This window comes from Pongo abelii, chromosome 13 (assembly GCF_028885655.2).
Source record: "Pongo abelii isolate AG06213 chromosome 13, NHGRI_mPonAbe1-v2.0_pri, whole genome shotgun sequence".
NCBI lineage: Eukaryota > Metazoa > Chordata > Mammalia > Primates > Hominidae > Pongo > Pongo abelii.
Window position 1 is genome coordinate 21768635 of NC_071998.2, and position 12805 is coordinate 21781439.

Genomic DNA, 12805 nt, shown 5'->3' on the forward strand with positions numbered 1-12805 from the left:
TTCAATTTCTTCAAATTCCTTTCCCAACATAAATGCTACTGTTGCTATGTTTTAATTATTTCTTAAAAATCCAGTAATACATTACTATTGTTTTAAAAATCTATGTCCTAATTTACCCACTTTCTATTTTCACATTCCCTTTTGCATCTCAAATAATTTTCTGTCTGAAGTAGATATTTTAGAACTTCCTTTACAGAGAACTTCTAGAAAGGGTCCACTAATGGCAATTTTGTTTTAGCTGTCTAGAAATAGCTTAATTTTGCCTCTTTCTTGAAATATATTTTTGCTGGATATAGAACGCTAGATTGATAGTTACTTTCTTTCAGAACCATTTAGCAATCATTCTACTGTCTTCTGGCTTCCTCTGTTGCTACTGGGAAATCAGTCGTTGGTCTTCTTTGAAGGCAATGCCTTTTTTTCTGACTACTTTTAAGATCTTTGGCTATGATGTCTGTCTATAATATGTGGATTTCTTTTTCCTTTGATCCTGCTGGGTATTTGTAGTGCTTCTTTAAACACTGCTCCTGCCCATCCTATTTGTTTTTCTTCTAGTACTCCAGTTAGAGAGGATTTTCTCACTCTATCCTTCCTGTGTCCTAAACTATTTTTTAGCCCCATGCCCCTCTGTGTTTCTTTTCCATATAATTTCTTTAGTTCTGTCTTCCAATTTACTTTCTTTGCCGTACCTAAACTATTATAACACCCATCCATTGTTTTTGTATTTCAATTATACTGTTCTGGAAATTCTCTTTGATTCTTTTTCAAGTAGGCTTGCTCTTCTTCTTCTTCTTTTTTTTTTTTTTTTGCAACCTCCACCTCCAGGTTCAAGTGATTCTCCTGCTTCAGCCTCCCGAGTAGCTGGGATTTACAGGTGTGCACCACCACACCCAGCTAATTTTTGTATTTTTAGTAGAGACGGGGTTTCATCATGTTAGCCAAGCTGGTCTCAAACTCCTGACGTCAGGTGATCCACCCGCCTCAGCCTCCCAAAGTGCTGGGATTACAGGTGTGAGCCACCACACCCGGCCTCCTCTTCATATTTGTAAACCTATTTTATTTCTTAAACATATTAAACATCTTAGTCTGCATCTGATAATTTCTATATCTGAAGTATCTTTGGGTCTGATTCCATTCACCATTGTTCCTGTTGGCTTTTATTTAATGAATCATGTTTTTTGGTGAGTTCTGTGACTTTTTTATTGTGAACTGCTTATTTTTCCTTAGGACTTTATCTGTGGAAATCCCAAGAGGTCTGAAATACAAGATCAGTTCCTCCAGAGAGGATCTGTGTTACCTTTTCTCAAGCATCTGAGGGCCACTACCATTTCAGAACCACTTGAAATAAATTCTCAGCTTGAGGTTTTACAAACACTCACTTGATACAAATTTGGGCTGCAAACTCATGTGAAGACCAGCTTAGAGTTATGAATTTTCAATGGAATAAGACTAATGTTGGAGAGAAGCAGTTTTCCTTGCAGATCCACCTGGAAAGGGAGATGAGCATATTTCCTGGTCACCCTAATACTAAGTGTATAGTCCCTTTGGAATCCCAAATTTATTGGTGGGAAGGGGAGGGGATTTCAGTTAGATATTCCACCTTCAATCAGAACCCAGGATTTGTCTCCTGACTTCTGAGCCTCGTGAAGCTACAAAGCTATAAAAATTGATTCAGCAAATGCCCTCAAAGCTAATGCCTTCTTTACTGCTCTTACTTCTTTGGATTCCTGCCTTCATTTAGTTTTTAGCTTGAGCATTCCGTATTTTCTTTCCGGCAAATTCATCTAGCATTTTAAGTTATTTTCACCTGGAGGATTGGTCCAGGAAGCAAGCCTGCCCTATTGCCAGAAAGAGAAGTTTTAACTAGTACCTTTAAGTATAGAAGAATAGTAAATGAATGCCAGGAAACTAGGCTTAAAAGATTAGATTATCTCCCTGAATATCATCTATATTCAATCCATTATAACAAATCTTGCTGATGGATTCTGCCTTTGAATCTCTGATTTATTCTTGAATATTTGACTCTATTACTATTATCCTAGTCTGGGATTTATTATCTCTTTTTAGCTAAGCTAGAGGGGTTTAGCTAAGCTAGTGGGATCTAAAACTTAGCCTGCAGAGGACTATGAGTTTAAGTTTCTAAAATATTGGCTTTGTTATTTGTTATATATTGGTCTCCTTTTACAGAACCTTCATCATCACCCTCTCATTAATAATGAGTTGAGCCTCAAAATGCCATCTTTTTAGGATTTGGTCCCACTTTACCTATCCGAGCACAGACTTGCAGCCCAAAATAGGTCTGTCTTCTCTTTTCCTCCTGCATAAGCCAAGTGCATTTTTGATAACATACCTTTGATCCACAGTCTTAGGTCTTTAGGTCTTTACCCAAATTATACCAATCCTTTCAGCCCTCTCTGATTTGCAACGTTTTTCCTGATAACTCCAAACATTCTTGCTCTGCTTTCTTATTTCCCTGAGCCCTTATGTGTGCAGTATATATTTTAATTAGCCTAACTCAATTAGATATAATTCTTTAGTATTTGGAGTTATGCTAAAAGTTGCTTAATCAGAATTCTAAACTAAGTCTGCTTCCAGTTAATGCTCTTTCTAATATATAAAACTCTCAGTATTCAACAGGTACTTGTTACTTTGCATAAGAAAAAAACCAGACTCTATAAAATCTGATGTAACAATGCTTTACATTGAACTGGTTTATCTTAGGTTGGCTAGAACAAGACAAAATCTTAAATGGCATTAAAATTTTAAATCTTTAAGTAAATTTCTTAGCAAATCCCTTCAAAAGGATTTGAAGCTCTACAACAGCTTACCAAAAAAGAAAAACATTAGCTCCTCCACATGTAATTACTCATTCTCTGAAACTCAAATCAAACTATACATACTATACATAACTATACAAACTATACAAACTATACATAAACTATACCACTCTCCAGGGTAACTGCTACCCTTAAAATTGCAAGCCTATAGAAATGGCTTACACATCTGCAAGTTCATCCCAGGGACCATTCCAGTGTTAAGGAAAAGATACTAAAAGCTTAGTTTATAAATTATTCTGATGTTGATAAACAACCAGTCCAGTTAAAATAGGCTATATTACACCAAATTTACCCAATTCACTTTATAACAAATAGCTTTTATGTCTAGACTAGACTTCAACAATCATGACAGTGACTGTTATATGAGGTTTATAATGCAGAACCCTTCCTGCATTAAAGTACTCTTATCTCTATTTTCATTTCTAAATAACATGTAAGAAATCAAATTGAGTCTTACATTGAAGAATCTGTGGGATCAACTTTTAATATAAAAACAAAAGGATCCTTTTGCCATACAGATTTTTGGAAAATGGTTGCTTAATTCTAGGCCAAATTAGGGAAGATAGACTGGGAAAAGTAAACTATTCTTAGTATTTCTATCATAGGACAGTTTGTCTCTCTTACCTTTCCTGTCTCGTCCTTCATCAACACATACTGGCAGACTTCCTAGGGCAATGCAGAAATCCAGACAAGAGAAGGAAGCACACTAAAATAACGGAGGACAGGCTATGGAAGATGGACAGTGTCAGACATCATGTAGGAGAAAAGAAGGAATTATCACAGTTAGCCACTTTGTTCAAGAGAAACTAAAACTGGTTATTTCAAAGATAGAGAGATAAGAAAATAAAGATCTTTTACTTCTCTGTAGCAGGGCTCCTTTCAATAAGAACAGAGGAGATCTATAATTTGGAAATTCGTCTTCAGAGGAATAGATATAACTTAGCAAACAGTACAAAGGAACAAAAGATAAATAAGACTGTCAAGTTTAAAAATAAGAGATATAGGCTTTGAGAAAAGAAAAAAAATAAAAACTATAACCTAGAAGTAGTTAAGAGAGCTATTCTATCTTCTCCAAGAAAACACAGCAATAGGAATCCCAATGTTTGTATATAAAAATGGTGCATGAGATATATGCACTTAAGTATCCTTAATTACATAGCCTTACACTACAAAAAACTGTAATACTGTCACATTTAAGAACAGAGTTCTAGAAAATGAACAAAGTAGCCCCAATGAGGAGGTTTTTTCATATCAGGCACAATCTTCTGCACATATTTGTATGGTGTAAAATACTTCCGCTATACCCCTGCCTTAATATCTACCCCATCTAGATACCAGTGTTAGAAATCCCACCATTGAGATTAGAGTCCTTCAGATTTAATATAGCTTTTGTAACTTAGTATTTTTTCCCCCAAATGCAAGATTCTAGGAAAGTCTGAGCTATTCACACTAGCCCTGTGATTTTCTTTCTTTTATTACTTTTCTTTATGATTAGAGGTAGTTTATAGAAATGAATACCACCTGGATGGGTCAAGAGATAGGAGATGAGACAAAAGAGAACATGAAACATGAGAAAAATTATTTCACAACCTTGGGTACAACTAGTTGCTTTGTAATAAAAATATTATAGGTTAAATCCTTTGTATGTGAGATTTAGGCATTTCTTTAAAATTAATACTTCATTTCAACAAAAATCAACTAAAATCATAACATTTCCGAACACAGTAAACGACATTCTTGTCAATGCAAAATTTTCTGTAAGGTAAAAGGGAAGTTGTATAAAAATAAATTCATTTTAAAAATTTAAGTAATTTTGTTAATTCTGATAACATCTGAATAGGCTAGCCACATTTGTTAAATAAAATGCATACCTCATATTCTTTTCTGCAAACTTTGGAAATATCATTCTTTGAAGATGCCTAAAAACCAACAAATTTCTCCATTAATTTATTATACATGCTATTCAGCACAGGGCAAAAAGAACATAAATTAGCATATGTTAATTACTGATATAGTATCCTTTATTTCATCAAGGAAAACCTTATGTTCAAATATTTTAAAGTTCCTAAAATACAACAAACAAATTTCATGCAATTTCTTTAAAACAAACATCATCTGTAGGGCTACTCAATATTCTAGAGCTTTGCTCTAACTTTTATGGCTTTAATCTCACATAATAACACAGTCCTTTTGTTATTTCAGAAAATAGATGTCTTTGAAGGAAATTGTAAATCAGAGGACTTTTTTTTTTTTAGCTGAATTCCACTCTGTAGCAAATTTTCTTGTGAAGCTCTGCCAGGGCACTTACATTTTACTTTTTCTTTAACTCTTCACATTCTAAACTTTCATTCTGAACTTGCTGAGTATATAATGGAGGGGGCAACTAAATAGGGAAGAGGTACTATGCCAGGCATTTAACAAGTTATTTTTGTGTAAGTCTCTTAACAAGTTTATAAAGAAGATACTAACCCCTCTACAGATGAGGAAACTGGTGCTTAGAGAAGTAGCAAGTTATTTGCCATATTTAAGTATATACTTTCTATATAAAAGAAGCCAAAAAAAAATCTGCTGAGGGGTGGTTGTTTTCCCACATGAGTCAGTCTCCATTCCAGAGCTGGGAGCTCTGGTTCCTTGCTCCATTCTTCCTGCTCTATCACCTAGGCCCGTGCAATTTAGAACAGGCCAGCTGATGAGGACAGGGAGAGCAAGAAGAAGAATAGGCCAGCAACTGTTTTACAACTCACTAAACCCATTATACTTCAAATCCTCTGCAACTCAGCTTCACCTCAATGCCTGGAGGACAGCAGCAGACAGCTAGGTCATGTGCTGCCCAGACTGTTGCTCAGGCTATAGGATAGTCGTCTCTGTGAAAGTGAAGGGGATACCATATCTCATATAGTCTTATCCGAGATAAGTCCCTAGAAGAAGAAAATAAGAGAAGGCTTTCTAACTGTGGTTTCAGGTCCATCTAACCACTTCCAGTTTCCCAGTTAAGTCTATTTCTGCCACTTGCAGTAGAGGAACCAAGTGGCTAGTTTTTCCTTTCTAAGAAACCACTACTAAATATGCAAAGTGAGGACAAACTCAGGCACCTAAGCTGAATTGGGGCAGAACTATATCAAATCAAAGATAAGTAATAACTCACTGTATGAGTCAGATTCATCTTAGGAGCAGAGAAGGGATATAAGAACACACTCAGGGTAAAGCCATGATGAAACAGAGAAAAGGAGATGAAAAAATAAGCCAACTGTGTCAAATGTTCTCATCCAAGCATAGCCTACATTTACCCAGCCATCATCAGCATTGACTCAGCATGATTGCAGGCAAAGTATGGATGACCTAAATTCCTATAATATTCTTTTTTGCATGGCAGAGACAAGGAACAATAAGAAAGAATAAAAGAAGGCTGAGGCCATATGCAGCAGCCATAAATAAAAAAACAGCAAGTCTAAAAGGAAATGGTCTATACAAGAAATGCTAAATTTGCAGTTTTTGCAGGTTACCTCTGCAAAGCTAGGAGGTAGGCAAGGCCCAAGACATATGCACAGCTAAAACCAAACTGCACTCCATGATGTTTGAGAGCCTGACTGCCCAGTGTTACCTGCTTGCATGCCTGTCGACACTCCAAGGCAATAGCCAGTTCACAGCAGCCTAAGCCAACCCAGCCATCAGACTTCTTAAACACACCTTAAAAACAAAATGTTTAAATGTTTTGGTCATAAGTAGCAATAAAAATAGATAGCATGCCAGATGTTTCAAGGCTACTACTAAAAGTCAAAGCAGGTGTCCATAAGAAAACTGGTTCAGACAGCAGGGCCTCAAAATTATTAAGGACCTCCCTTTACCCTTACTTCCACTGCTATCAGTCTCTTTCAAAGTCCCTCACAGCATAATTATCAGGTCTTTTGTTTTTTCTCTTTTCCCTCCCACCCTAAATGCTCTTTAAGTCATTCTCACTCTTGGGTAGGTAACATCTTTACCAGAGGACATACAACGGAAGGAAAGCAAGGAAGAGAGCTTTCTTACTGTTAGACTGTTAATCAGAGGCAAAGATTTTAATTTAATTTAAGCAAACTAACAAGAAAGGGCACAAGTATTACTGTATTCAAAACAGTAAATACCTAGAATAGCATAAAATTCATGATCCTGTTTAAAAACTGATACTTAGCAAATAGGGGCAATTTTTGTGAGTCAGGTATATCTGGCTTTGATGGGCACATTTAATCATGGGGCAAAATGACCATGTATTATTCTGGTTCAATTTATGTTCAGCAGTGACTCTTCCAACCAAATTATTGTGAAACTGAAAGATGATAAAATTATAAAAAGTGTTCTAATTTTTTTTTGAGATGGAGTCTTGCTCTGTCGCCCAGGCTGGAGTGCAGTGGCGCGATCTTGGCTCACTGCAACCTCCGCCTCCCAGGTCCAAGCAATTCTCCTGCCTCAGCCTCCTGAGTAGCTGGGACTACAGGCGTCTGCCACCATGCCTGGCTAATTTTTGTATTTTTAGTAGAGATGGGGTTTCACCATGTTGACCACGCTGGTCTTGAACTCCTGACCTTAGGTAATGTGCTTGCCTTGACCTCCCAAACTGCTGGGATTACAGGTGTAAGCGACCATGCCCGGGCTTCTAATTTGCTTTTAAACCCCTTTTGCAATCATAAATGTCAATGAATGAATCCTAAGGCAAAAGTAGGAGATAGGGCCAGGCTCAGTGGCTCCCACCTGTAATCCCAGCACTTTGGGAGGCCAAAGCGGGCAGATCACTTGAGGTCACGAGATCAAGACCAGTCTGGCCAACATGGTGAAAGCCCATCTCTACTAAAAATTCAAAAATTAGCTGGGCATGGTGGCACACACCTGTAGTCCAAACTACTCGGGAGGTTGAGGTGGGAGAACTGCTTGAACCCAGCAGGTGGAGGTTGCAGTGAGCCGAGACTGCACCACTGCACTCCAGCCTGGGCAACAGCAAGGCTCTGTCTCAAAAAAAACAAAAAACGAAAACAACAACAACAACAAAAGGCTGGGTGTGGTGGCTCACAACTGTAATCCCAGCACTTTGGGAGGCCGAGATGGGTGGATCACTTGAGGTCAGGAGTTCGAGATCAGCCTGACCAACATAGTGAAACCTCGTCTCCACTAAAAATACAAAATTAGCCAGGCGTGGTGGTGCATGCCTGTAATCCCAGCTTCTTGGGAGGGTGAGGCAGGAGAATTGCTTGAAACCGGGAAGCAGAGGTTGCAGTGAGCTGAGATTGTGCCATTGCACTCCAGCCTGGGCAACAAGAGTGAAACTCCATCTCAAAAAAAAAAAAAAAAAAAAAGTAGGAGATACAAGAAATAATTATGAAAAGAGAAAAGCCTTATGCTTGCACGAATGCTGCAAATTCCTCCTTATCTCCTTTAAAATTGCCTTATGCTGCTTCTATGTAAAATATAAATTTGAGTTTAAAATATAAATTTGAGTTTATCTGAAGTTGGATTATTATTTACATTTGAAAAAAAATGTCAGGGATTCAAGGCAATAAGTAACATAGTTCCCCAAATGAAACTAGGACTTCACACAACAAATAGAAGCATTCTGCTAAAAAGTAAAACAAGGCAAATAAATGGTTCACAGATAGACAAAGCTTTCAAAATATAATAAACTACCCCAATTATAAAAATTGACTAAAAATACTGCATATTATAAGCTTATCTCTATGTGTCTTAAGGGTACAAGGGGTAACAAATTCACATCTAGCCTCATTGCCTAGTATAGTTTCTTCTAAATCTTTGCTGCTTGCTATTCAGGTTCCTCACATGTTGGAAAGAATTTTAAATGGAATCAACATAGGTCATAAACTCTGTGACTTGCTATATCATAATGAAGTATGCTGCTGTTTACAGGTATCCAGTGGCCTCTTAGAACATATTAAATTATCCAACAAGCATTTATATTTACTAAGCTCCCACTATGTACAAGGCACTCTGTTAGGTGTTATGTGGGCTATGAAATTACAGAATAAATAAAATATATGATTTATCCTATTTGGGAGATTACAGTTTGTTAGCAACAGAGTGTGTGTGTGTGTGTGTGTGTGTGTGTGTGTAGAAAATTACAGGATACTAAGGATGCTGGGTACAAGGATAACTAGGAGACAGGCAAGGAGGTGGGCAATTTCAGAAAGGCAACCAGTTTGAAATACAAACTTTAAACAGTGCGATAGCCTCTAGAATTCAGAGATACATAAGGTATAAGTTTTTTTTTTTTTTTTTCAAGAAATTGGCTCTATCCAGGGCTGGAAAATAGGCTGTAATCCTGGGAGATCATGAGTGCCAGGCTAGAGAGTTTGGGTTTTATTCTGATGGAAGTGAATATCCTCTGAGAAATTATTTTTGAAGAGGATAGGAAAGAAAGATATAATGTGTTGAAACATCAGTTATAAGGTTATTATAATATTCTATCCCAAGAGTGTAAGAATAAAGACTTGAACTAGAAATAGAGAGGACAGGTGTAATTTTGCAAGGGGAGAGTCAATGGAACTAGAAAGAACAAGGAGTAAAATATAACTTGGGGGTTTCCAGTCTAGTATCATTCACAAGAGGTGCAGTTAAGAGTTTGATTTTGGATTTGTGCTTCAGATGGCACCTGGATGCAGAGATCCAGGTAGAGATGTCTACAAAGATATCTAGAAGTTACAAACAATGATTTAGATTTGAGAATTACCTTCTCAGAGCTGATTAGTTAACAGTTCTGGGAAGGAATGAGATTACTAAGGTGAATGTGAAGACAGAAGGGAAGAAGACCACACACAGAAATAACCATAGTCCTTACGGCTCCATCTGCAAAAAAAAGGTAAGGCAGAATAGGTTCTGAGGCCAAGGTGGAGTCATAAGGAGGTAGTAATCAATAATATCAAGTGTTTCAAGAAAGTCAAAGACAGTAGTACTGAGAAAGAGCCCTAAGATCTAGGAACCAAGAGATCCTGGTAATCTTTCAAAGACTAGTTTCAGTAGAATGGCAGAAGTGGAGACAAGAGAACAAAGTTAAGGATTGAGTGAGTGAGAATAAATTATGTATTTGAAAATTTGGGCTGGACATGGTGGGTCATGCCTGTAATCTCAGCATTTTGGGAGGCCAAGGCAGGATGATCACTTGAGGCCAGGAGTTCAAGACCAGCCTGGGCAACACAGTAAGACTGTGTCTTAGAAAAAAAAAAAATGTAGGTGTTGAAGGGAAAGAGAGGATAGAAACTCCAGAGAATAAATTAGGTTCCAGGACAATGACATCAATTTTACATTCACACAGTAAGTTTTTAAAATTCAGTGCTAAATGTTCCACTTTTATTGCTTACCTGGCAAAGATGAATTCATACAACTCCAAATTTCAACCTAAAAGTGTAACCAATAAAAGGCTTTTATGTAGATAACCAGTTCCTAAATATGACAATTAATTTCTACAGAAATTATGTACAGCTAATTTGATTATGGCTATGTCTATACAGTCAATGTTCTAGAACTATAGGCACATCAATCAGCTATTCGGCGGGAACAAAGCTGAGATACAGAAATATTCCTTGTTCTTTTCCCATCTGAGAGCATTAACGATGAGTCTAGTTACTCAGGATACTTACTGAAATCACTGTTTCCAAGCCTATAGACAAAACTGAAGACTAAAGGGAATGTGTCAGTCAGAACTATTTAATCATCATCTTATTTCCCCCTTCACATAATACAAGCCACCATATCTAAAGAGGCTCTTGCAAACAAACTCACACTTTCTTGGTCTAGCACATGAGCATCCCAAACACTGAGGACAGCCCAAGTATTAGAGACCTTTTAAGTTACCTGATTCAGATAGGTAAGCAATATATCTACAGTACGTCAGAAAATTGAAAGTTAATAAATCATATATTTTCCCTTATCCCAAATTCAATTTTCTAAAATCAAAATAAATAGATTTGGTTATTATAGTTTTCATAAATTAGTCAAACTATAATAATAAATAAAATTCTAAGTTCCAGTTTTTTTGTTTTTTTTTTTTTTTTTTTTTTTTTGAGACGGAGTCTTACTCTGCCGCCCAGACTGGAGGGCAGTGATGCTATCTCAGCTCACTGCAACCTCCCCCTCCTGGGTTCAAGCAATTCTCCTGCCTCAGCCTCCGGAGTAGCTGGGACTACAGGCGTGTGCCACCACGTCTGGCTAATTTTTGTATTTTTAGTAGAGACAGGGTTTCACTATGCTGGCCAGGCTGGTCTCGAACTCCTGACCTCAGGTAATCCACCCACCTCAGCCTCCCAAAGTACTGGGATTACAGGCGTCAGCCACCGCGCCTGACCCCAGATAAAATACTATAATGAAATTTAAAGACAGGAACACATTTATATTTAAGATTGTTTTTAGATCTATATCATAGGATAATAAAAGAAGAAAAACAATATTCTATCTAGCAATTTATATGAAGATTTTTTTAAGTATTTAAGTTAAACTTAACATTTTATTTTGACCACAAATTCCAATCACATTTAAAAATTTGCTAACTCTGAAAGTAATTCATCGGATAGTTTCATTTAGACAGAAGCTTCTACAGTTAAGTTACAATAAGACTTACCATTGTCTCTGGGCAATAATCTGGGGCTCGCTGCAACAGATGTTTTAGTCGGGATTCACTTTTTGAGGAGAAAATCTATTTGACAAAAAAAAAAAAAAAAAGTTTTTGTGGCATTTTTCTATAAGAAATAAGAAGAGGTAAAACTTATTATCCTCTAGATTTATCAGTAGTCTAGAATATTTTCCAACTTCCTTTTTATTTATTTTATTTATTTTTTTAAGACAGAGTCCCATTCTATCACCCAGGCTGGGGTGTAGTGGTGTGATCTCAGCTCACTGAAACCTCCACTTCCCAGGCTGAAGCGATTCTCCAGCCTCAGCATCCCAAGTAGCTGGGACCTCAGGCATGAGCCACAAATACCTGGCTAATTTCTGTATTTTTTTGTAGAGACAGGGTTTCACCATGTTGCCAGGGCTGGTTTTGAACTCCTGAGCTCAAAGTGATCCGCCCGCTTCAGCCTCCCAAAGTGCTGGGACCACACGCATGAGCCACCGTGCCTGGCTCCTTTTATAAGTGGAAAACCTTCAGAATGATCTAAGTTAAGCTGAGGTAACATTTCTTAAAAAGCGTTGATTAGTTTCGCAAATAAGCAAGAAAAGTCCAAATACAGCAAGTCTAGACCCTTTTCTATTGACCAAAAAAAGTGGAGAAACCCAGGCTACCAACCTGTTTAGAGGCTGGGGGTTAGAGAGCGAGAGAAGGAAGAAAAAAAAGATAAGTTTATTCTAAACTGTTCTGTACATTGCTTTTAGTCAACTGGTAACAGTGAAAAATAGACTGTCATCAAACCCGTGATACTGGTGAAGATCAAATTCGTAAACAGCATTATGGCATATAAATTCTCCATAAAATGCTGTAAGATAGAAACAAAGCTGTTTTTTCTTTTAATTGATGCTGATGAGCTGACAAAGGTTCACTCACCAAGCTAAATGGCTCACTTCCAAATAGGACGTTATGCAATTACAATTCGGTGTTTCAGTAAATAATAAATCATTACACATATCAGACAGACCTTCATGATTACCTGCAAATAGCTGAGACGGTAAAATCCATGAATGCTATGGACAATGAAAAAGGATTTATCTCCAGTTAGCTTATTTATTAGCCATTTTCCTCCAAAACTACCAACTACAATTAAGAAGTGAAAAGAGATAGAATATCACTATTTTGCAATGCCTAGTGAATTAATGCATTTAGACAATTATCACAATGACTGTTAACATCACAAAAAGAGACATTTTTTGGGGAAGACTTAAACAAAACTAAGTCTCTGGATCTGGCTCCTAAGGTAGCTGTTAGCCATGTGTGGGTATTTAAACTTAAATCAAGTAAAACTAAATAAAATTAAAAGTTAAAGTTCCTCAGTCTCTTTAAGCAC

At 37.0% G+C, this 12805-nt stretch overlaps 1 protein-coding gene across 4 annotated transcripts in view; it reads right to left on the reverse strand.

Annotated features, from left to right (window-relative positions):
• The window catches only part of RECK (reversion inducing cysteine rich protein with kazal motifs), an 87949-nt gene that overhangs the window by 54138 nt on the left and 21006 nt on the right, over positions 1-12805 (reverse strand). For 2 of the 4 annotated variants that reach the window (XM_009244274.4, XM_024252559.3), the window contains exons 3-6: positions 11428-11502; positions 10172-10208; positions 6436-6521; positions 4706-4753 (exon numbers count right to left, since the gene is read on the reverse strand). In XM_009244274.4, coding sequence (XP_009242549.3) covers positions 4706-4753; positions 6436-6521; positions 10172-10208; positions 11428-11502 — 246 coding nt within the window. Of the gene's footprint in view, positions 1-3458; positions 4566-4705; positions 4754-6435; positions 6522-10171; positions 10209-11427; positions 11503-12451; positions 12486-12805 lie in introns of those variants that run through there. The other 2 variants (XM_024252557.3, XM_054519726.2) reach the window with 2 other exon arrangements.